At 45.6% G+C, this 25,740-nt stretch overlaps 1 protein-coding gene across 1 annotated transcript; it reads left to right on the top strand.

Annotated features, from left to right (window-relative positions):
• On the top strand, positions 1–20,185 carry LOC109925519 (laminin subunit gamma-3-like). Its single transcript, XM_048613643.1, has 8 exons — positions 1–144; positions 1,108–1,255; positions 5,599–5,745; positions 6,445–6,547; positions 7,831–8,033; positions 14,050–14,208; positions 17,712–17,811; positions 18,427–20,185. Exons 1-8 carry the CDS (start codon positions 26–28, stop codon positions 18,675–18,677), a joined length of 1,230 nt encoding a protein of 409 aa, XP_048469600.1. The 5' UTR covers positions 1–25; the 3' UTR covers positions 18,678–20,185.
• Positions 20,186–25,740: the final 5,555 nt, after the last annotated feature.

Genomic DNA, 25,740 nt, shown 5'->3' with positions numbered 1-25,740 from the left:
CTTGTTCAGTCAGGTCAGGGTCGCAATGGAGGTCGAGTCAATAGTGAGAGAGGCCTTGGCTACATCGAACCGAAGCTACGTCCTCCTGTCGGGCATCATTGCGGATGACTCTATCGCCACTGACATCACGGAGGCTGAGGATGGGTGAGTGAGGCCGCAAGTCTCCGTCACTCCCACAGGGGGCCATTCCCAACAACAGAACGTGGATGCATCGGGAATGGGTGACCAAGAGGTCAAGAGTTAAAGAGCATCTTACGGGAGGAGAGTGAGGTGGAGAGGTTTAAGGAGGATATTCCAGTGCCCGGGGACCTAGAGAGCAGAAAGCACAATGGCCAACTGTGGAAGATGGAAATCAGGATTGCAAAAGAGGCCAGAGTTGGAGAAGTGAGAGGAACACTGGGATCTGAGGAGATCAGTTGTGATCTATCCCCACGGCCCCAAGGGATAAGAGGATTTGGGAATCGACACCAATCAGACTCATGAGTCACTGAATAGGCCCAGGACAAGCCTAGAGAAAGGCAGTGAGCTGTCTCAAACCGCCTTTACCTGGTACCACACACTGGTAGAGTTGGCAAATATCACAGGGTACCTGGAAAAATACCACATTGGCCTCCACCTGTCCCTACGTTCTTGTCCCTGAACCAACATTGTAAGCAGATTAGCACCTTCTAACCCTGTGACCACTACTCCCTGGAAGGACAAGGGCAGCAGATACATGGGAACATCACCCCCTAAAGTTCCCCTCTAAGCCGCTCGCTGTCCTGACTTGAAAATATATTGCCATTCTTCCATTGTGTCGCTGGGTCAGAATTCTGGAGTTCTGTCCCTGACTGCCCTGTGGGATATCCTATTCCCCATGGGCTGCAGTAGTTCAGGAACACTCCCAAGGGCAATTAGGGATGTGCAATAAATGCTGGCCATGCCAGTGACACCTATAATCCCTTGGTCATTAGTACATTTGTGCTTGCTGTGTGCAAATTGGTTCTCTTGTTTCCTACAACAGTTGGCTGGCTGTGCTTTGCAAAGATTTCAGTGAAGCATTCCAGAGGTGGTCAAAGGTACAATAGAAATGTTCTCCTCCCCAGTCAGTGTCCTTTTCTTTTCCAGACTTCAGTTGCTGCAGAGTCAGATGGAGGAGCTGGCAAAGGAAGCAGATGAGGTGCTGAAGGAGGCAAAGAGGGTGCACACGTCTGCTGAGCAAACCCAAGGGGGAAACCTCACCCTGCCTCGAAACCTCACAGAACTGGAGCCTGAGGTTCGTATGCAGTCGCTCTCGCAGACCGTCTGTGGCGGGAGTAAGGTGGAGTAATCTTACTCCATGGAGTAAGATTACAGACTCTGGTCTGTCTCCTGTAAAAGACCACCGCTCCTTTCAGGGGGTCCCCTCGAGGGGCACACCCTGTGACCGATTGCAATCAGAACATGGCTAGCTTTCTTTCTCTAACATTAAGCTTTTTCCACTTCCAGATGATTCTTCAATTGTGCAAGAAAAATGGCTGCTTGTTGCAGTTACATGGGACACTTGTGAGGCCACACTTGTGCATAGTTGTGGTCTCCTTGTTTGGGAAACGAGATATAAAGACATTAGGAGCAATCCATCTGCTAGCTGTGCTGAGGGGGTTACCCAATGAACAAAACCTGGATACACTGGGCCCATCCCGGGGTAGTTTAGGAGATTGAGCGGTGACCTCATTGAGATATAGTTGATCCTGAGGGACTATTGATGAGGCGGATGTTTTCCCTGTAACTACAGTCTGCTGTTTAAAGACAAGGGATCTCCCATTTAAGATGCAGATGAGAATTTTCTTTTCCATCAGAGCTTTATGAGCCTTTGCCTGGAGAATGCGGGAGGTATGGGTCATTGAACATTCTTAAGGCAGGGCTAGATGGATTGTTGACTAACAAGGCCGTCAGAGGTTATCAGGGGGTGTAGGTGGAATTGTGGACACAATCCGATCAGCCATGATCTGACAGAATGGTACAGCAGGCTAAAGGGGCTGAATAGTCTACTCTTGAGGTGGGACGGTGGCTTAGCGGTTAGCGCTGCTGCCTCATAGCGCCAAGGACCCAGGTTTGATTCCAGCCTCGGGTGACTGTGTGGAGTTTGCACATTCTCCCTGTGTCTGCGTGGGTTTCCTCCCACAGTCCAAAGATTTGCAGGCTAGGGTGGATTGGCCATGCTAAATTGCCCCATAGTGTCCAGGGATGTATATAGATTAGGTGGGGTATAGGGGGATGGGTGTGGGTGGGATGCTCTGAGGGTCGGTGTGGACTTGTTGGGCCGAAGGGCCTGTTTCCACACTGTAGGGACTCGATGATTCTTGCTCCCAACGTTTCTGTTTGTCTGATGGTTGGTACAGAAGGTGATATCTTCACGGTCAATCCTTGCGCAGCAGGTGCACTCTAGAACCCCTCAGTCAAGGCCAGTACACTCAGGGTGATGCAGGGAGGCTCAGGGAGGCACAGTGACATTGTGGTAACATCACTGGACTTGTCATCCAGGGGCCTGGACTAAACTCAGGACAAGGGTTCAAATCCAACCACTGCGTAGAATCATAGAATGGAATCCCTACAGTGTAGAAGCAGACTATTTGGCCCATCGAGTCCATACCGATCCTCTGAAAAGCATCCCACCCAGACTCACACACCCCCCACCCTATCCTTGTAACCCTGCATTTCCCATGGTTAACCCACCTAACCTACACATCCCTGGACAATGTAGCATGGCTTATCCAGCTGGTGAAGGTGGTTGGCTCTTAACTGCCCTCTCCACTCAGTTTAATGGCAGTTAGGGTTTGGCTCACCTTGCCAACAACGTCCATATCCTGTAACAAAGCTGAGGGGAGAAACATTGGATTTAAACAGTCCCCTGACACTGAAGAAGTGCGGAGGGGTATCTGTTATCTCTGCTGTTCTGGGCAATATTTATCCTTCAACCTCCACCTAAAAAACAGATTATTTGCTCACAAACTGCAGTGGGATCTTGCTGTGCACAATTTGGTGCCTCTACCTCCCTTTTTTCTGTTTAGAAAGGATCTCTTTGGCCCAGCTTTTGGTTGCAGTCCTAAAGTATCCTTGTTGAATCTTGTCCAATTTGTGCTCCTGTGAAGTGCTTTGGGATGTATTAACTTGCGCACCGGCTATTTAAATGTAAGTTTTTGTTGTGGGTTGAGCTGCGGTGTTTATTGCCCCCCCACCCCAAGCCGCTGCCTTTATGTGCCCTGCTTGGCCTGTTAGAACCACAGAAACAATGCAGCACAGAAGGGGACCATTTGGCCCATCTTCTCCATGCTGACCCAAAGACACTGAGATGCCCTTTCTAATCCCACCTTCCTGCACATGGCCCATAGCCCTGCAGCTTACAGCACTTACGGTGCAGGTCCAGGTAGTTTTTAAATGAGTTTACGGTCTCTGCCTCCACCACTGACTCAGGCAGTGAATTCCAGACCCCCACCACCCTCTGCATAAAACTTTTTTCCTCACGTCCCCTCTAACACTTCTGCCATTGGCTTGAATCTCTGACCCCTGGCTTTTGAACTCTCTGTCAAGGGAAACAGGTTCCTCCTGTCTACTCTATCCCTACCCTCACAGTTTTGTATCCCTCAATCATGGCTAACTTGATTGAGTTTTTTTGAGGAAGTAACGAAGAGGATTGATGAGGGCAGAGCGGTGGATATGATCTATATGGACTTCAGTAAGGCGTTCGACAAGGTTCCTCGTGGTAGGCTGGTCAGCAAGGTTAGATCACATGGAATACAGGGAGAACTAGCCATTTGGATATGGAACTGGCTCGAAGGTGGAAGACACAGGGTGGTGGAGGAGGGTTGCTTTTCAGACTGGAGACCTATGACCAGCGGTGTGACACAAGGATCGGTGCTGGGTCCACTGCTTTTTGTCATTTTATATGAATGATTTGGATGTGAGCATAGGAAATATTGTTAGTAAGTTTGCAAAAGACACCAAAATTGGAGGTGTAGTGGACAGCGAAGAAGATTATCTCAGAGTACAGTAGGACCTTGATCAGATGGGCCAATGGACCAAGGTGTGGCAGATGGAGTTTAATTTAGATTAATGTGAGGTGCTGCATTTTGGAAAGGCGAAATCAGGGCAGGACTTATGCACTTAATGGTAAGGTCCTGGGGAGTGTTACTGAACAAAGAGACCTTGAAGTGCAGGTTCATAGTTCCTTGAAAGTGGGGTCGCAGGTAGACAGGGCGGTGAAGAAGGTGTTTGGTATGCTTGCCTTTATTGGTCAGTGAATTGAGTATAGGAGCTGGGACATAATGTTGCAGCTCTACCGGACATTGGTTAGGGCCACTTTTGGAATGCTGCATGCAATTCTGGGCTCTCTGCTATAGGAAGGATGTTGTGAAACTTGAAAGGGTCCAGAAAAGATTTACAAGGATGTTGCCAGGGTTGGAGGGTTTGAGGTACAGGGAGAGGCTGAATAGGCTGGGACTATTTTCCCTGGAGCATCAGAGGCTGAGGGGTGACCTTATAGATGTTTATAAAATCATGAGGGGCATGGATAGGGTAAATACACAAGGTTTTGTCCCTGGGGTGGGGGACTCAAAAACTAGAGGGGCGTAGGTTTAAGGTGAAAGGGGAAAGATTTAATAGGGACCTAAGGGGCAACTTTTTCACGCAGAGAGTGGTGCGTGTGTGGAATGAGCTGCCAGAGGAAGTGGTAGAGGCTGGTACAATTACAGCATTTAAAAGGCATCTGGATGGGTACATGAATAGGAAGGGTTTATAGAGAGATATGGGCCAAATGTTGGCAAATGGGACTAGATTTATCTTGGATATCTGGTTGGCGTGGACAATTTGGATTGAAGGGTCTGTTTCTGTTCTGTACAGTTCTATGACTCTATGTCACCCCTCAGCCTTCTCTATTCCAAGGAAAACAACCTCAACCTCTCCAATCTCTCCTCGTAGCTACAATTCTCCAGCCCTGGCAACATTCTAGTAAATCTTCTCTGCACTCACTCCAGAGCAATTACCTCCTTCCTGTAATGTGCTGACCAGAACTGCGCACAATACTGAGTTACAGTTTCATCATTATATCCTTATTTTTATATTCTATACATCTGCCAATGAAGGTGAACAGTCCATCTGCCTTTACAAGCTTACCTACCCATACTGCTACCATTAGGGACCTGTGCACTTGCACTAAAAAACGCTCACTTCATCTACTCCTCTCAGTACACATTCTCCCTTGTTCTGATTATTTTGTCCAATATTTCACACTGCTCCTCTGGAATTGCTATTTCCACATTAACCCTTGCCTTTGTGAATATGGAGACAAAAAATTCATTTAAAATTCTTCCTATATCCTCTGCATCTTCACATAAGTTCCCTTCTTCATCTCTGATGGATTCCATTTTTCCCTTATCTATTCTTTTGCTCTTTATCTACGAGTAAAACATCTTTGGGTTTTCCTTTATCTTGTTTGCTAATATTTGTTTCATGCCCTCTCTTTGATTTCCTTCTTTGTTTTACTTGATCTGTGTACTTTCTGTTCATCTCGAAGCTAGCTACAGTGCTGAGTTTTTTTGTGACTGTCCTCCTCAGATTGTTTTGCCTTTAATTTTCCTGAAGGGCTGGAACAATTTCACCACCGAAATTGAGAATTTGGAAAGTGCTCTTCAGGCTACAGAACAGCAAATCGAGAAACTGCTTCTTGAGTTGGAGCCGCGAGTCAAGGCCTTTAAGATGGGAATGGAAACCAAGGAGACGTATGATGAGGTGAGCATGGGGCCAGTATCAGGCCATTCAACCCCAAACCCCAATTCTGCCAGTTTAGATCATGGTTCAACAGGCTCTACCGGGGTTTGATTCTGGAGGGTTATGAGAGTTTGAGATTTTCTCCTCAGTGAGCAGTGGAAACTGAGCAATTGGATATACTTGATGGTGAGTTAGACAGTTTTTTAACAAACAAAGAGTCAAGGGTTATCAGGGGAAATTGGAAATGAAACTCAGCTTTTTTTAAAATTCATTCACGGGACAAGGGCGTCGCTGGTTAGGCAGCATATATTGCTCATCCCTAATTGCCCAGAGGGTAGTTAAGAGTTAGTCATTTTGCTGTGGGTCTGGAGTCACATGTAGGCCAGACCGGGTAAGGATGGCAGTTTCCTTCCCTAAAGGATATTTAGTGAACCAGATGGGTTTTTTCCGACAGTCGGCAATGGATTCACGGTCATTATTAGACTGTTAATTCCTGATATTTATTGAATTCAAATTCCACCATCTGCCGTGGCGGGATTCAAACCCATGTCCCCAGAACATTATCTGGGTCTCTGGATTAACAGACCAGCAATAATACCACTAGGCCATCGCCTCCCCTTCAAGCTGTGTCCTTACTGAATGCTCAAAGTACACTCAAAGGGCTGAACTGTCTCCAGCTGCTCCTATTTTGTAAGATCTGATGATATTTCTCTCTTTTAGCTTCTGAGTCGTGTTAAATCTTCCGAGGCCACTGCAAGAGAGTCAATTCAGAAAGTCAAACGGATCAAAGAGGAGGGACTCTCTTTGCTGAAAACATTGGAAGGTACAGTCCCATCCCATTTCCAAAGCACCCTTTCACACCAGGGAGACCATTTACCAGCCAATTGGAAGGCAGGGTGCAGTGGGATCGAGTGCCAGGCAGCCAATGGTGAGAGTGAGTGGGTGAACGTTGGGATGGATGACACAATATGGCCGACACTAAAATAGGCGGGAAAGTAAGCTGTAATGAAGAAATGTCCAAACGAATATGGACAGATTTGGTGAATGAGCCAAAACTTGGCAGATAAGGTTTAACATGGACAAGCGTGAGGTTATTCATTTTGGCCAGAGAAATAGAAAGGCAACTTATTATCAAATTGCAGAGAAACATCAGAATGCTTCGATACAGTGGAATCTCTGTGTCCTCGTGCATGAATTTTAGAAAACTAAGCAGGTAAATGGGAAATTTTGGCATTTATTACTAAAGGACTGGAGTATTAAAAACAAGGAATCACTGTTGCAACGGTACAAGGTATTAATGAGATCGCACATGGAGTATTGTGCACACTTTTGGTCTCCTTACATGAGGAAGGATGTAGTGGCATTGGAGGCAGTCGGTGGAGGTTCACTAGATTGATCTCTGAGCTGGAGGGGGTCTATCTTATGAAGAGAGATTGAGCAGTTTAGGCCTTTACTCTCTGGACTTTGGGCAAATGAGAGGAGATCTAATTGACTAATTGAGGTTTACACGATGTTTACTTTGTCAATCACCCTTAACATAGAGAGGATGTTTCCTCATGCCGGGCGATCTACAACGAGAGGATTTTAGGACAAGGGGCAGGAAATTTGAAACAGGTGAGGAGAAATTAATTCTCTCAAAGTTTCATGAATCTGTGGAATTCACTCCCCCAGAGTGCAATGGAAGCGAGGATACTGACTAAATTTAAGGAAGAGATAGACAGATTTTTAATTAGTAATGGGTTAAAGGGTTGTGGAGAGAGGGCAGGAGAGTGGAGTTGAGGCTGAGATGAGATCAGCCACGATCATATTAAATGGTGGGAAAGGTGATGAATGGCCTGCTCCTGTTCTTATGCCAAGCAGTCAATGGTGACAGTGTGCGGGGCATGGGGATTAGACTGGTGACCGTCGGTGGGTGGCATTTGGTTGTTTCACTCTTAACTATATTGGAATGTGGGCCTTACCACTGCCCTTTGAGTCAAGAAATGGTTCCCGACAACATTCTTGCACCATCTGAATTTTATTTGTAATGTTTCAAAGTGACATCCCCTTATTGTGGACTCCCTTGCCAGGGAAAATGAACCTCTGTATTGTTTACTGTTGTTTCAGATAATAAGAGACTATTTCCAGCAGGCAAGCTCCGAAGTAAAGGGACCTTGCGGAAGACAAGTGCGATCAAGGAAAGGGTGATGGCAGAGGCGAAGAGAAAGACCTTGCTCGCCCGACGAATATTGCGAGTTGCCGAAGCGAGTTCTACCATCAGCAATACCACAGCCACCAGGGCCTGGCACCTCAACCGGGGCATCGCAAAGGTCAAAGGGCAGCGCCATTACCACCCTTCACCCCCTCCCCCATGGATTCAACCCATTCCAAGCCGAGTCCCTTTCTGTCTCCAACAGCTGATAGAGCCTGTGCTGGAACAGCAAGAGTTGGAGAGAGAAGTGGATGCATCATGAGTGCATTTGGTCTTCGTGCATTGTACATAAGTAGCACATAGGGCATAGAATTAGGCTATTTAGCCCAACTAGTCCACGCTGCTGTTTATGTTCCATTCTAGCCTCCTCCCACTTTTTCTCATCCAAATCTGGCAGTGTATATCCCTCTCTTCATTTCTCCCACATCTGCTTGTCTAACGTGCCTGTAAATGTATTGAGACTATTCACTGCAACCTCTCCCAGTGGAACGGAGTTCATCACTGTTTGGGTGATTCTCCTCCGTTCCTGTTTGGGTACTTGGTGACCATCTTATCTCAGTGACCTCTAGTTATACCACATGATGAGCCCATTCTCTGGGTATTGAGTCATTTTTAAAGACCTTGATGAGACCGCCCATCGCATTTTCAGGAAAGAAGAGACCCAGCCTGTGTAACTTGTCCTGATTTGTAGACCCCTGTATTTCTGGTTCCATCTTTGTAAAGTTTCTCTGCATCATCACCAATCCAAGCAGCATTGAAACACAGAGAGTAGGCCATCTAGGCCGTCAAAACTGGGCCCAAGAAATTTATACAGAAATAGAAAATAGGACACGAATGTAAAACAGCAAGAAACAAAAATATCTCACAGAAGCTTTTATAGGTATCTGAAAAGCAAGATTAGCAACTATTACAGGCAGAAACAGAAGAATTTATAATAGAAGCTGCAGAAATGGCCGAGATGCTAAATAAGTGTTCAAGAAGGGAAATTGGGATAATCCAGGAAACTGCAGACCGATGGGTCTCACATCGGTGGTTGGGAAGCTACTGGAGAGAATTCTTAGGGATAGGATTTACACAGATTTGGAAAAGCATGGCCTAATTAGGGACAGTCAGCATGGCTTTGTACAGGGCAGATCTTACTAACTTGATTGAATTTTTCGAGAAGGTGATGAAGGTGATCGATGAGCGGAGAGCCGTGGATTTTAAGACTTTCGGCATTGTCCCTCATGGGAGGCTCATCCAGAAGATTGAGATTCATGGGATCCACGGTGACTTGGCCACATGGTTTCAGAATTGGCTTGCCCATAGAAGGCAGAGGGTGGTGGTGGAAGGGTGTTTCTCAGGCTGGAGGACCGTGACTAGTGTTCCGCAGGGATCCATACTGGGAACTTTGCTGTTTGTGACATATAAAAAGAACTTGGATGAAAATGTAGGTGAATGGGTTAGTAAGTTTTCAGATAACACAAAGATCAGTGGAGTTGTGGATACTGTAGAAGGTTGTCAAAGGATACAGTGGGGTATCGATCAGTTACAGATAGGAGCGAGGAAATGGCAGATGGAGTTTAATCCGGGTAAGTGTGATGTGCTGCACTTTGGGAGATCAAATGTTAAGGAAAAAGTACACAGTTAATGGCAGGACCCTGAACAGCATTGACGTACAGAGGGGTCTTGGAGTTCAAGTCCATAGCTCCCTGAAAGTGGCCACACAAGTAGATAGGGTAGTAAAGAAGGTGTATGGTATGCTTGTCTTTATTGGTCAGGGAATTGAGTACAAGAGTCAGGGTGTCATGATGCAGCTTTGAGACTTTGCTTAGGCCACACTTAGAGTGTTGTATATAATTCTGGTCATCGCGTTCCAGGAAGGATGTGAAGGCTTTGGAAAGGGTGCAGAAGAGGTTTACCAGAATACTACAAAAACAGAAGTTGCTGGAAAAGCTCAGCAGGTCTGGCAGCGTATGTGAAGGAAAAAACAGAGTTAACGTTTCGGGTCTGGTGACCCTTCCTCAGAATGGTGACAGAAACGTTAACTGTTTTTTTCTTCACAGATGCTGCCAGACCTGCTGAGCTTTTCCAGCAACTTCTATTTTCGTTCCTGATTTGCAGCATCCACAGTTCTTTCATTTTTTTTTACCAGAATGCTGCCTGGATTAGAGGGTATGAGCTATAAGGAGAGGTTAGAAAAACTCGGGTTGTTTTCTCCAGAGCGGGAGAGGCTGAGGGGAGTCTTGATAGAAGTCTATAAAATGATGAGATGCATAGCTAGGGTTGATGGTCAGAATCTTTATCCCAGAGTTGAAATGTCTAAAACTAGGGAGCATGCATCTAAAGTGAGAGGGGGAAAGTTCAAAGGAGATGTGAGGGGTAAGTTTTTTTATACAGAGAGTGGGTAGGCATCTGGAACGCATTGCCAGAGGTGGTGCTGGAGGCAGATACGATAGGGATGTTTAAGAGACTTTTAGATAAGCACATGAACATACAAGGAATGGAGGAATATGGACTTAAGGGCAGGCAGAAGGGATTAGTTTAATTTGGCATCATGGTCAGTACAACATCATGACCGAAGGGTCCGTTCCTGTGCTGTACTGTTCTACCTTCTGACTGCTTTGTGTTCAAACAGGAGGACGGCACAGTCTCCCTGACGTAATTAATATCCAAGTGAGAATGAACCAAAAGAAATTACTGTTAGTAAAGGTAGGGTTAGAGAGATTAATGGTTACAAATCCCTGGGACCCAATGACCTTCACCCGAGAGTGTTGAAACAAATGGTTACAGAGATAGTGGATGAATTAAGTGATCACTTTTCTAAATTCCATTCATTCTGCAATGGTGTTTGTGGGTTGTAAATGTAATCCTATCGTTTAATAAAAACTGGAGAAAGTGAGCAGGGAACTACAGACCCATTAGCCTGATATCAGTCATTGTTGGGAAAATACCAAAATCAATCCTGTCAGATGTGCTTGTTGAATACTTGACAGAGTCAAGGTGGATTTATGAAGGAGCAATCTCATTTGAAAAACCTGTTGGAGATTTTTTGAGCCTGTCACCAGCACAGTGCGCAAGGGCAAACTGGGGAATGTGAGATGTATACAGATTTTCAGAAACCTTTTTGCTAAAGTTACATTTGGTAGGTTAGCAAATAAAATTGCAGTGCATGGGATGGGAAATAAAATATTGGCATCGATTGAGCTTTGATTGATACAAATTAGGCCTCTTTTCTCTAGAATTTAGAAGTTTAAAGGGTGATCTGATCAAAGTCTTCATGATATTAATGGGAAAAGAAAGGGTAGATAAAGATAAACTATTTCCACTGGTTGGGGATTCTCGAACAAGGGGCATAGTCTGAGACTTAGGGCCAGGAAAGATGTTAGGAAGCACTTCGACACACAAATGGTGCTTGAGGTTTGGAACTCTCTTCCACAAACGGCAGTGAATACTAGATTTTTTTTATCAAGATGGAGAGTGAGGGTATTGATTTGGAGACTAGAGCACAGAGCCTTAATAAAGGAAACTACGAGGATACGAGGCGTGAACTGGCCTTGATAGATTGGGGAGAGTTACTCAAAGGGATGATGACAGTGGATAGGCAATGGCAACGCACTGGGGAACCGCAACACCTGTTTATTCCTGTTATTGGCAAAAGCAAAATGGGTAAGAGGGCCAATCATGGCTTACAAAGGAAATGAGAGATAGTATTCGATCCAAGGAAGAAGCGTACAGATTGGCCAAGAAAAATAATAAATCTGAGGATTGGGACCAGTTTAGAATTCAATAAAGAAGAACCAAAGGATTGATTAAGAAGCGAAAAATAGTGTAGGAAAGTAAGCTTGCAGGGAACATAAAGACTGACACTAAGAGTTTCTGTAGGTACGTGAAAAGGAAGAGATTGGTAAAGACAAATGTAGGTCCCCTACAGACAGAAATGGGGGAATGTATAACAGGAGACAAATGAATGGCTGAGAAACTGAATACATACTTTGGTTCTGTCTTCACAAAAGAGGACACAAATCAGATACCAGAATTGTTGGAGGGCAAGATTTAATGAGAGGAAAGAGCTGAGGGAGATCAATATTAGTAGAGAAATGATGCTGGGAAAATTGTTGGGATTGAAGGCTGATAAATCCCCAGGGCCTGATAATCTACATCCCAGTGTACTTACGGAAGTAGCTCGAGAAACAGTGGATGCATTGGTGGTCATCTTTCAGGATTCTATAGACTCTGGATTGGTCCCTCCAAGCTGGAGGGTGGCTAATGTCACTCCAATATTCAAAAAGGGAGGTAGAGAGAAAACAGGGAGTTATAGACCAGTGAGTCTAACGTCGGTAGTGGGGAAAATTCTCGAATCCATTGTCAAGGATTTTATAGCAGAGCGTTACGAAAGTAGTGGCAGGATCAGACAGAGTCAGCATGGATTTATGAAGAGGAAATCATGCTTGACAAATCTGTTGGAATTCTATGAAGATGTAGCTAGTAGAGTTGACAAGGGGAAGCCAGTCAATGTAGTATATTTGGACTTTCAGAAAGCATTTAACAAAGCCCGATATAAGACATTAATGTGCAAGATTAAAGCGCATGGGATTGGGGAAGTGTATTGAGATGGATAGGAAACTGGTTGGCAAAGAGGAAACAAAGAATAGGAATTAATGGTTCCTTTTCAAATAGTTACAGCCTGCCAATTGGGCTGCCACAGGGATCACTGCTGTGATGCCACCTAATCACAATATATATTAATGATTTGGATGAAGGAACAAAATGAACCATCTCCAAGTTTGCAGATGATACCAAGTTGGGTGGGAGGGTGAACTGTGACTAGGATGCAATTCGACATGGGGCCAATTGTAATATTTACAAGTTTGTGGGGGCTCTTGTGGTGCAATGGTAGTGTCTCTACCTCTGACCCAGGAGGCCTGGGTTCAAGGCCCACCTACTCTGGATGTGTGCAATGACACCTCTGAAAGGGTTGATTAGAAATTATCTCCAGAACATGGTGGGAATGTGTGTCGTGAGGAGGCTTCATGGGGATTTCGACAGGCTGTGTGGATAAGAATGCAGCAGATGGAATATAATCTGGGCATGTGTGAGATAGGAGGAACAAAGGTGCAGAATATTTTTCAAACGTTGAGAGGTTTGAGAAGGGGTGATGTCTAAAGGTGACCTATTTATCAGAAGTCATTGAAAGCTAGCATACAAGGGCAGTAAACAGTCTGTTAGCCTTTGCCATGAATAAATTTGAGTACAGTAACAATGAGGTCTTGCTGCTGTTATATCAAACACTGTGAGAGTGCACCTGGAGTATTGCATGCAGGTCTGGTCCCCTTGCCCAAGATGGAATGCAGTGAGGGACAGAGACTGACTCTGGTCTGGAGAGACTGTACCCAGGGAGAGATACAACAGTTTGGCTGGTATTCTCTGGAGAATAGAAGAACGAGAGACAATCTCATACTTTGGCCTACATGTGACTCCTGACCAACGGCAATGTGATTAGAGTCATAGAGTCACAGACCTGTACAGCACAGAAACAGACCCTTCGGTTCAACTCGTCCAGTGCCGACCAGATATCCTAAATTAATCCAGTCCCACTGGTCAGCATTTGGCCCATATCTGTCTAAACCCTTCCTATTCATGTACCCATCTAGATGCCTTTTAAATGTTGTAATTGTACCAGCCTCCACCACTTCCTCTGGCAGCTCATTCCATACACACACCACCCTCTGTGTGAAAATGTTGCCCCTTAGGTCCCTTATAAATCTTACCCCTCTCACCTTAAACCTATGCTCTCTAGTTTTAGACTTCCCCACCCTGGGGAAAAGACCTTGGCCATTCACCCTATCCATGCTCCTCCTGATTTCGTAAACTTGTATAAGGTCACCCCACATGTTCCGACGCTCCAGGGGAAAAACATCCCAGCCTGATTGATTTTTATTTTTTAGCTATCCTCTGGGAAGCTCTAAGATAACAAGGTGTAGAGCTGGATGAACACAACACGCCAAGCAGCATCATAGGAGCAGGAAGGCTGACGTTTCGGGCCTAGACCCTCAGTTTAGGCCGGGACACAAACTTTGCCTTGCCCACCCCCACCCCCCGAGTCAATGAAAGGAGCAAAACGAGGCTAACTCTGGCTTCCTTCTAACTTCCAGGAGGCCCAGAAGATCAGGAGTCAGGCCCAGGACCAGGCTACACAATCTGGCTTACTCCGTACTCAGCTGGACACCATGCGGGATCAATTGGTCACCCAGGAGGACCAGGCCACAGCCTTCAAGGTGAAACTTCAGGAGGATAGCAAAACTTCTGCCAAGGTAACGCTAAAATAAAAGGCCCCCTCGTCAAGGTAGCACTCTCATTAACCTTCCAGGCTGGGTTTTCATAGTGGTCACCATGGGTTACCACCCCTCAGAGCTGAACTGGCGATGTCAGAAATCTCTGAGACATTGCATGTGAAACAAAACCATAAGAGCGTTTTTTTTTTTTTAAATGTTAATTTTCTTCTGTCTGTCCAGGTATGTGTTGTAAAAATATAGGCTGTTAGGGATAGAAATGACTGATCATGGAGAATCACCCAGTGAGGGTACGAATAACCCTTTCTGCTCTCTGGCTGTGGGACAGTGGAATATCACAAAGATTGACATGGTCAGGAAACAGCTGGTGGGAGAGTGGAGGTGGGCTGTTTGGAGGCCGGAAGTCCCATGACGGCCCCACCAGGAATGGATTGAGTCAGAGTTGGCAAATCCAATAGGAAGTGTGAACAGTTCTGGGTCCTTTATCTAAGGAAGGGTTACCAAGTTGATCCTGTGTTTGGAAGGACTGTCTCAGGAGGACAGGTTGTGTAGGGGCCTGTACTCATTGCAGTCGTAAACAATGATAGACAACCCTCTTGAAACATACAAGATTCTTTGAAAACTTGACAAGGTAGATGTGGAGAGGTTGTTTCTCCTTGTGGGAGGCTGTAGGAGCAGAGCGCACCATCTCAGTATAAGGGGTCATCCATTTAAGGCAGAGATGAGAAGAAATGTCTTCTCTGAGGGGAGTGAATCTGGAATTCTTTACTGCAGAGGGCTGTCGAGGCTGGGTTATTAAGTATATTCAAGGCTGAGGGACAGATTTTTAATCAGGAAGGGAATGAAGGGTCATGGGGAGAAGGCAGGAATGTGGGAGTGGCGGATTATCAGAGCTGCCATGATCTCATTGAATGGTGGAGCAGACTCGATGGGCTGAATGGCCCACTACTGCTCCTACATTTCATAGGCAGACTTTTGACGTTTCAGGAAATGTTTCAGCCATGTACCACTCACGTACTTGCATGCTCAACATGAAGGGGGTTTGATAGATTAGGAACAAGAAACCATCTCCATGGGCAGAAAAATCTGATCATCTGCAGAGATCCAGACGAAGGCGAGGAATTAGAAGGAAGGGAAAGATTTACATTTCATAGTGCCTATAGTGATTCAGAACATCCTGACCCACTTTACTGCCACCCTCGTAGGTACAAAGTATAATCATAGGCTGGTGCGTTTACAACAATGTGTACACAGCAAGCTCCCACAAACAATAGTGCAACGATGAGAAGATAATTAATTTTTGTGATGAGGGATAAATATTGTCCAGAATACTGCGGAATACTCAAATAAAAGCAGAATACTGAGGATGCTGGAGATCTGAACTAAAAACAAAGTGCTGGAGGAACTCAGAGGGTCTGGCAGCTTCTGTAAAGAGAGAAACAGGGTCAACATTTCGAGTCAAATAACAAAGAACAATACAGCACGGGAACAGGCCCTTCGGCCCTCTAAACCTGACACAGTTTGCCCTTCCATATCAAAGCTGTCTTCACTTACAGGATCTGTATCCCTCTATTCCTTTCCTATTCATGTATTTGTCCAGGTGTTTCTTGTATGCTGCTATTGTGCCTGCTTCCACCAGCTCCTCTGGCAGCACGTTCCAGGCACTCACCATCCTTTGTGTGGAAAAAGTGCCTCGCACATCTCTTTTACACTTGCCCCCACCCCCCCCCCCCCCCCCCCAACACCTTGAACCTGTGTCTCCCAGTAACTGACACCTCCACCCTGGGAAATAAAACCTCATACTTTCCACTGTATCCATGCCATTCACACTCTTATAAACTTCTGTCAGGTCATCCCTCAACCCCCTGTGTTCCAGTGAAAACAAACACAGTCTAGAACTTTCCAGACCAGAAACGTTAATTCTGTTTGTCTCTCCCACAATTGCTGCCAGACTAGTTTCTCCAACGCTTTCTGGTTCTTATTCCTTTGCAACAGGAGTAGGCTGTTCGGCCCATCAAACCAGCTCTGCCATACAGTACGATCATGGCTGGTGAACACTTTGATCCCTTTTATTCACGCCAGCCCCACGAACCCATACAGCAACAGGTAATCAGAAATCTATCAATCCCTGCCTTAAAAACACTCAAAACCTCCAGAGTCCTCCAAAGGCTCACAACCGTCTGACAGAATCATTTCTCCTTATTTGAAGAGGGGTCATATCCAAAACATCGACATCTCCTTTCCTCTAGATGCTGCCTGAGCTTGCTGTGTTCTTCCAGCCTCCTGTCTGTCTACCTTGAATGTAAGTGGAATCCCCTTATTTTGACATTGCTCCCTCTGGTTTTATACCCCTCAACCAGGGAAAACCCTAACTGTTTTTCTTCAAATAGTTCACTGGTGTGTTTTAGTCCACTGGAGCTATGGTTTAATGCCTTGTCCAGGAGACGTACCTTCAAGTGTGCAGCACTCTCTCAGTACTGCACTGTCTGAGACCACTGCCTTCTAACTGAGAGATCAGAGCGACGTCTGAGGGATAGGAGGAAGGGGAACGATAGCTTGAGAGCCTTGAGAGTAAAGGTACTGGTGATGCTGTGTTATAACAGATGATCCTATCACTTGAGGTTCAATCACAAAAGGGAGCTGACTCAGACAATGAAAGGTTTCAGCAGGAACCCTATATATATAAAATACACTTCTCTAAGGTTTTAGAGTAGATCTGTAGCTCGGGTCGTGGGTGTTGAGGTTGGTTGGCTCGCCGAGCTGGGGTCTAGCTCTGTGTGTTTGTTGATGGCTTTCTTCGTGGAGACCAATACTCACTCATCTCCATCCACATGGATAAGGAGAACCACCAATTCGATTGGGACAACACGAAAATCCTGGGACAGGCGAAGCAGAGACAGGCACGGGAATTCCTAGAGGCCTGGTACTCCACAAAGAAAGCCATCAATAAACATAGAACTCTACCCCATATATACTCCACTACGAAGGAAAACCAGAAGTGAGGTAATCCATCGCAACGGACCCCAGAGTTTAAAAACCAGGTGGGAAAACACACCGACGCTTCATCAGAGGCTGCACTGATGACGTTACCCAGCACGGTAATGAAACGTCTGCGGAACAACAAACCAGCTCGGCGAGCCAACCCACCACAACATCCACTTCTACGTTTCAACACTGAGACTAAGGCAGACTGAGGGAGTGCTGCATTGCCACAGGTGCCAACCCCAAAGAAGGTGTGGAACCAATGATTCAAAAGCACATCGTCTCAGAAAAGAATGTCGGCCAAGACCGTCAGTGATGTTTATGGGATCTTTCCATGCACAGTCTGGAATTCCACCCCCTCCCCACCCAAAGGCTGGAGTCCAGTGGGAATCCTGGCTGCTCGTTAGTATTCACCTGAACCAGAGAAGCTTTAACCCCTGACCATATGGCACGGTCTCTTGGAGACTGCTCGGGGTGGTGTGCATTACTAACTGAGCCAAGCTGATGTGCTTACCTCAAATTGGCTTCTGTCTCTGTGACAGGTCCTTCATGAAACAGAGGCCATGGGAAAGAAGGTGAAGAAAGCGAAACAGTCACTCGATCGTGATCTGAAGCAGTTAACCGAATTACTGAAGACGGTCGGTATGTTCATGGGCAAGGTGCTGAGGCTGTCCAAGAGAGATCCCAAACTCCACAAGGTCCTAGGGTCACTATGGTGACTATGCCCTGGAGCACAGGGTCACTGAGCCCTGGGTCATAGGGTCACCGGAGTCGTAAGGTCACTAGGGTCATAGGGTCACCGGAGTCGTAAGGTCACTAGGGTCAGAGGGTCACCGGAGTCGTAAGGTCACTAGGGTCAGAGGGTCACTGAGCCCTGGGTTGTGAGGTCACTGGGTTGAAGGGTCACTGAACCCTGGGTCATAGGGTCACTGAACCCTGGGTTGTAAGGTCACTGGGTCACAGGGTCACTGACCCCTGGGTCATAGGGTCACTGGAGTCGTAAGGTCACTAAAGTCAGAGGGTCACTGACCCCTGGGTCATAGGGTCACTGGAGTCATGGGGTTACTGGGTCGTAGGGTCACTGAGCCCTGAGTGGTGAGTTGGGAGGATCACTAAACCCTAAATTGGATGGTCGCTGACCCTGAGGCCATCAAGCAGTGGGCTCACTGAGCTCCCCGTGTCCTGCAGACCCCACTGCCAGGGGTCAGCTGCTGTCACTGTATGATGACCCTTTTGTGTTTGCTCTTTCCCTGATAGAGAGTCTTCAGGTTGACCGAGTGACAGAGGAAATGCTGAATAAAACCGAGGTGGAGATGGGAGCCCTGAGGTGGGTGATCGATCAGAAGCTGGATCAGAAGCTGCGGGAGCTGGAGGCAGCCTCTGACCTACAGATCCTGAAAATGAAAACTATAGAAAAGGACATGGAGGACATTGAGGCAGAGAAGCTGAGCCTGGAGGACATTGTTCAGAACCTGCCTCAAGGCTGTTATAACCGTGTGGCATTGTAAGAGGGTTAAGGCAGACAGAAGAAGAGAGAGGCGATCTCTGTGGGTATTTTTATGTTATTATCTCAAGACATTTGCCATTGACACTGTAGTAATTTGATTGGGCATTTAATCCTTTTTTACCCATTTTAACCCAGTCACCTAGCCTCCTGTGGCTTGTACTGGCTTCGAGTTAGTGCCCAGGTGAAGCCCTCCAATACTTCATGGTCTGTACCTTCTCATTGCTTGTTGGATATAAATGGCGCCATTGGGACAAAGATGGCACCTCATTGTTCACACACGGACCAGCTGGAGCCTCTTCTGCTCTCACGTTGGACCAAGGAGCTCTGAGACCGTTGTGCTTCATCAGACTGATTTTCCATCAACTGGGTGAAAAGTGAGCCGTCTCCATCCTGCAGGGCCAGACTGGGTAAGGCTGGCAGAATGCCTCCTTCCAAAGGGCATTAATGAACCAGATGGGGTTTCACAGTCACCCTTACTGAGAGCAGCTTTTTGTTTTATATGTCCAGAATTCCTATCACGCACAACAACAGCTTTCCCACCACCAAATCACCATGACTTTTTTTTGTTTGTAGTTTTTTTTTTTGTTTAATCACAACTGAACGACCTTCCACTGTCAAATCACTCTGGCTGTTTTTTAAAAATGATTTAACCACCACCAGTAAACCCGTGTGTAGCTGGTTGAATATTTACGGGCAAAGCAAACCATTGAAAGGGAGGGACAGAGGGGTAGGGAGAGCGGAATAAGCTTTGTATTATCCCCCAACGGTGCCCACTTCTCTCTAGAGGCAGCAAGAACATTGGTGCAGACCAATCACTCTCAGAAGTAAGTATTTAACTGAAATCACCCTCCAATGCTCATGCTGGGGTTTGAAGCCTCTGAATTGCCAGCCCAGTAATATTCTCACTGTCTGACTATCCTCATCTACCTTATTACAATACAGACCACACTGCTACCAGTAAGCTACCGCTATCATTTTTCTCTTGCTGCACAGTAAGGTGTGGGGGTAGGTTGGGTGGCGTCTGTGTCTGAGCATGCGTGGGAAATGAAGGAAGGAGTTCAGGGAAGACACCGCTGTGCAAATAATTTTATTCAATACATCCATCAACGGGGGAAAAAAAACGCTCACACGGCCAGGGAAACAGTAACGAGCAAAGCCCGAGAGGGGCAATGCTTACGTGAGAAAAAGAGTGAAGATGGGGTGTTGGGGTAGGGAATAAATCCAAGTAGAATGGGAGGGGGAAATGAAGCTCTCCACCCCACCGCGGTGCCCACCCGCTCCCTAAAGGTGCCGAGAGCATTGGTGGGCACCGTGTGGTTCGTCTCCAAGGACACACGGGCTCAAAAATGGCTGTGGGAGAGAGGCAGGCAATCACCTGAAATGACCCCCTCCCCGGCCTGCTGCCTGGACTTGTTTGTAGAAAGAAGGCCCCTTCTATAAGGTGATTAGGTACATTGGAACAGTAAATACTAGTATAAGCAGTGCTAATACAGTGTGGAGCTGGAGGAACACAGCAGGTCAGGCAGCATCAGAGCAGCAGGAAAGTTGACGTTTCAGGTCGGGACCCTAAATCAGTCTGGCCTGAAACATCAGCTTTCCTGTTCCTCTGATGCTGCCTGGCCTGCTGTGTTCCTCCTGCTCCACACTGTGTTATCTCTGACTCCAGCATCGGCAGTTCTTACTATCTCCATCTAACCAGTGCTATCCTGAGTCTGAATTCAGAAGAAACAAATTGAGCCTAAAACTTACATATTCCTACACCATCGAGTGCTGTACCCGTCAATACTTACTCACCGCAACCATGATGTATTCAGAGCTACAGAAATCTCTCAACAACAGAAGATAACAACCTCTCAATCAGGCTGTAACCCTTGAAAGTTTCACATTTGCCTCAAAAATACTAATGACTGAATCAAACAGTGACTGGTTTTGATCAATGGCAAGTTGAGTGAATGAACCCTCTTTTTATAGACTATCACAATTGCTGACTGTAGGATGACTCCCTCAAGTTCCCCTCCGAGCCACTCACCACCCTGACTTGGAAATATATCGCCGCCCCTTCACTGTGGCTGGGTCAGAATCCTGGAATTCCAACCCCACCCCCACCGAAGGTTGTACCTACAGCATGTGGACTGGAAGGCAGCTCAGCACCACCTTCTCCAGGTTAATTAGGGACAGGCGATAAATTTTGGCCCGGTCAGCTGGTTCAATTCCCATGAGTGAACAAAATAAAGATGCAAGTGTGTTACCGTGGGGTTTGAGTTGTAATGTGAGTTGTTTGTCCCTATGGTAACCCAGGGACGTGAAGGCTGGTTTACACCCTTTATTTTTGCCCCGTTTTTATGAGTGATGGGCTTGGACCCCATCCCAGTAGACCCCACACCTATTGGGTCCTGAACTACACAGTATTGTGCTCTCACTCCTGTGTAATGGGTACCCGGGGTTATTTTTCACTTTGATTTGTCGAGCTGAGGCCTGGTTTTATTAAAAGCTGACAGTGTATAAAATGTAACGTAATTTCACCCTCTAATTAACTCGCGGGCTGCGACAGCAATTGGATACTAGCTTTAGCAATAGAATAACATTTTTCTTGGCAGAATATTGGTGCCATAACAAGACAGTATCTAGAAGGAGCTAACTCACTGCACATCTCAAAATAATCAACGACAGTTTTACAGTCAATGACATACTTTGTCTCCTTCTGACTACTCTCAAAGCCCATGACAACAATTGCCTGCATTTATGTAACACCTTTGACATGCCCCAATGCGCTTTGTAGCACTGACCACCCAACGAGTTTTGAACCTGAGCCACAGAAGGAGATGGGTGAGCAAAGGATTGACCAAGAAGGAACCTCTTAAAGGAGAAGAGAGAACTGGGGAGGTTTAGGGGGAAATCCCAGTGACCGAACAGTGTTGCAAAGTCCCAGAGTGAAGATCAGCAAGTAACTTAAGGTGCCTGAAATTGCACTTAATGTTAATAATTAACGGGATCTCATCAACTGCACTCATAAACATATTGCCTTCAGATTATTCCAAGAGATACAGACAACAGATTAAAACAGGCACGGACTGGAATAATTCAATATCAATGCAACCATTCATTAGGCATACTGAAACTAACTTTAACTTCATGTTCACATGGCTATGAAGCAAACTCTTGCAAAAAAAAAGACATTTTTTGTCATTTACACTTCCTCTCCCTGCCCAATTACTGATCGCATGTCGGAAATACAAATGCGAACTTGTCATTATTTTTGCAAGCACTCCAAAAACGGCAAAAGAAACTTCTGTTTCTGAGGCAGCTTTCACAACCTCAGGGAGGTCTGAAACATTTTTGAACCAACCGGGAACTTTGCCAGCGGTTATCGCTTTGTCATGTTAGAAAATTGTCGTTTTGCACACAGCTAGCTGTCTCACAAACAGCACGGACACAGAAAGTGCTGGAGAAACTCAACAGGTCTGGCAGCATCAGTGAAGAGAGAGTAAAGTTAATGTTTTGAGTCTGATATGACTCTTCCTCAGAACTTCCACAAACAACAACATGACAATAAACAGATCATCTCCTTTTAGTGAAAGACCACACTTGAAGTACTGCATTCAGTTCTGGTCACCGCATTCCAGGAAGGATGTGGAGGCTTTGGAGAGGGTGCAGAAGAGGTTTACCAGAATGCTGCCTGGATTAGAGGGTATGAGCTATAAGGAAGAAGGGTCCTGACCTGAAATGTCAGCTTTCCTACTCCTCTGATGCTGCCTGGCCTGCTGTGTTCCTCCAGCTCCACACTGTTATCTCTGACTCCAGTATCAGCAGTTCTTACTATCCCTAGAAAAACTCGGGTTGTTTTCTCTGGAGCGGCGGAGGCTGAGGGGGAGACTTGATAGAAATCTATAAAATTATTATGCAAAGATAGGATTGACGGTCAGAATCTTTTTCCCAGAGTTGGAATGTCTAAAACTAGGGGGCAGGCATTTTAAGGTGAGAGGGGGAAAGTTCAAAGGAGATGTGAGGGAGAAGTTTTTTTTACACAGAGAGCGGTAGGAGTGTGGAATGTGTTGCCAGGGGTGGTGGTGGAGGCAGATATATCAGGGGTGTTTTAGAGACTTTTAGATAAGCACATGAATACGCAAGTAATGGAGGGATATGGACCAAGGGCAGGCAAAAGGGATTTGTTTAATTTGGCGTCATGTTCGGCACAACATTGTGGGCCGAAGGGCCCTTTCTTGTGCTGTACTGTTCTATGTCTTACATTCTAGTGATGTTGATTGAGGGATAAATATCGATCAGGTTACCATGGAGAAATCCCCTGCGGCTTTTGGAATAGAGATGTTTTACATCTGCTGCATGGGCAGATGGGCTTTGGTTTTAACATCTCACGCAAAAAACCCTAAATGAAAGTACAATGGTGCAGATGCTGGAGATCTGAAACAAAAATAGAAAGCGCTAGAGAAACTCAGCAGGTTTGGCAACATCAGTGAAGGGAGAGAAACAGAGTTAATGTTTCAAGTCCGGTATGACTCTCCATCAGAACTCATCTTCAGAGTCTTAAAACCTCAACAGGCTCACAAATGTTTTTTTCTGGAATATGGGCTATTCTTATCCCAGAAAAAAAGCAATCACAACAAAGTTTTAAGAAATAGAAAGACCACAGCCTTCTAGGGACACGTTGGGATTGTTTTTCCAACATCATTTGAATTCCAAAGGCAAATATTTTAATAAGTCTTGAGATAAATAGCTCAGTGCCTTTGTGAAATTATTGGGTACTACATTAGCACTGCATTCCCACACTGAGGCAATCTGATAACCAAGAGAGAATTGTTTCCAACGGTAGAGTATTAGTAACTAGAGAGATGTAGATTGACCCAAGAATCAGGTGGAGAGAGATCAGGGGCATTATTTTGAATGAGTGAGTATTGGTTTGGAATGCACCATCTGAAAGACGGTGGAAGCAGATTTTGCAGTAACCTGGAAAAGGGAATTGGAGAGGAAACATTGCAAGGCTGTGGACAAAGAGGAGAAGGCAGTGGTACTAACTGAAACAGAAAGAGCCAGTACAAGCATGATAGCCAAAATGGCCTCCTTCCATGCTACATCGGGGGGCAAACAGTTACTTCATAAAAAATGCTCAGTCTAAACATCACCAAGGTCTTTGTTCAGAATTTAAGGAGTTCTGGCAGGCAATCAGAAAGTTGCAGAATTGGCTGGGGTAAAATGTTTCGGGACATCCAGGACTCATTGTCACTGCATTCAGACCTGCACAAGAAATCCCACAGTCATCGCTCAAACACTGTATCGAAAATCAAATTTATATGAATTGATTGAAAGCAGAGACATGTTTGTAAGATATTTAATCCCTATTATTAAACAATTATTTTGATGGTTATAGTGTCGTTCGTCGTGTGATTATCTGTCTGAATCGTTCTGATCTGTATCTGAGTTCACTTTTGCGAATCATGCTATTAATTTTGATGTGTCATTTGTCAATCCAGTCCCAGTGCAGGTCAGGTTTTTATTGCTGAGTATGGCTCACTCTGATTGTACTGGTGGTCTGGCCAGCACCCAGGGATCTCAGCTTGGAAGCCTGATATGGCTCCTCTTCCTATCTCTAAAATGTGGAAACATTTTGTGTGTGTCACATTTCAAAGTGTCTCCCTTGAAAACATCACATTGATGCCTGATTAATTCAAATCTGGCCCTTCCCAAACCTGGCAATCTATGGAGCTGACTGGGAACCGAATCCATGGCCAAGCAGCAGCTGATAAAAGGACAACCAATGACAATTGACATCTTATACATAATATATAAATGACATATTTATGTAAATGATTTGGATGTGAATACAGGAGGCACTGTTAGTAAGTTTGCTGATGACACCAAAATTGGAGATTACCTCAGAGTACAGTAGGACCTTGATCAGATGGGCCAATGGGCCAAGGAGTAGCAGATAGAGTTTAATTTGGATGAATGTGAGATACTGCATTTTGCACTTATACAGGGCAGGACTTATACACTTAATGGTAAGGTCCTGGGGAGTGTTACTGAACAAAGAGACCTTAAGAGTGCAGGTTCACAGTTCCTTGAAAATGGAATCACAGTTAGACAGGATAGTGAAGGAGGAATTTGGTACACTTGTCTTTATTGGTCAGAACGTTGAGTATAGGAGTTGGGAGGTCATGTTGCGGCTGTACAGGACATTGGTGAGGCCACTTTTAGAATACTGCGTGCAATTCTATAGGAAGGATGTTGTTAAACTTGAGAGGGTGCAGGAAATATTTACGAGGATGTTGCTGTGACTGGGTTTGAGTTACAGGGAAAGGCTGAACAGGCTGGGATTATTTTCCCTACAGTGTCAGAGGCTGAGGGCTGATGAGTTGGACTGAAGGGTCTGTTTCTGTGACTCTATCACATCAGTATATGCCTATGAATGAGGGGTTGTGGTTAGCTCAGTTGGCTGGATGGCTGGTTTGCAATGTAAAGTGACACCAACAGTGTGGGTTTGATTCCCACATTGGCTGAAGTTACCACAAACAACTCTCCTTCTCAACCTGTCCCCTCGCCTGAGGCGTGGTGACCCTCAGGTTAAACCACCACCTTTCAAATGAGAGATCAGCCTTCTGACCAAGTAAGACTATGGTGACTTTATCTTTTATTTTAAACATTTATTCCCTGTGAATTTTAAAGATCAGTTAAGGTTGAAGCTAACATGCCATGTTCAGGATTTTTCAGGTGGTTGACGTGAAACATTAACACTGTTTCTCTGTCTTCAGATACTCTCTGGTGAGGATTTCCAGCTTGTTTATTTCTCATTTCAGATTTTCACCAATTGCAGAATTTTGATTTTATATGAGTCAGGTTTGACTCTCACTTCGCCTCTGCAGTAACTTGGGGCTTACCATTGGCGAGAAACTGTCTGAACCAGGGATATACAGGCAGACCCTCTTTTACGATGGTCCGACTGACCAACACCTGTACATACAAACACGAGCCCAGACATGGGTGAATTAACATTCATTTTATTGACCCAATATACAACCATTTCCTACACTCATGAATAGCTATTTTATGTT

Source organism: Rhincodon typus, chromosome 28, assembly GCF_021869965.1.
Source record: "Rhincodon typus isolate 14 chromosome 28, sRhiTyp1.1, whole genome shotgun sequence".
Lineage (NCBI taxonomy): Eukaryota > Metazoa > Chordata > Chondrichthyes > Orectolobiformes > Rhincodontidae > Rhincodon > Rhincodon typus.
This window is presented reverse-complemented; position numbering and strand designations above follow the sequence as displayed.

Coding starts and splice junctions, on each gene's coding strand:
- LOC109925519 (XM_048613643.1), top strand. CDS start 26: ATGGAGGTCGAGTCAATAGTGAGAGAGGCCTTGGCTACATCGAACCGA. Junction 8,034..14,049: donor TCAACCGGGGCATCGCAAAG/GTCAAAGGGCAG, acceptor TCTAACTTCCAG/GAGGCCCAGAAGATCAGGAG. Junction 14,209..17,711: donor ATAGCAAAACTTCTGCCAAG/GTAACGCTAAAA, acceptor TCTCTGTGACAG/GTCCTTCATGAAACAGAGGC.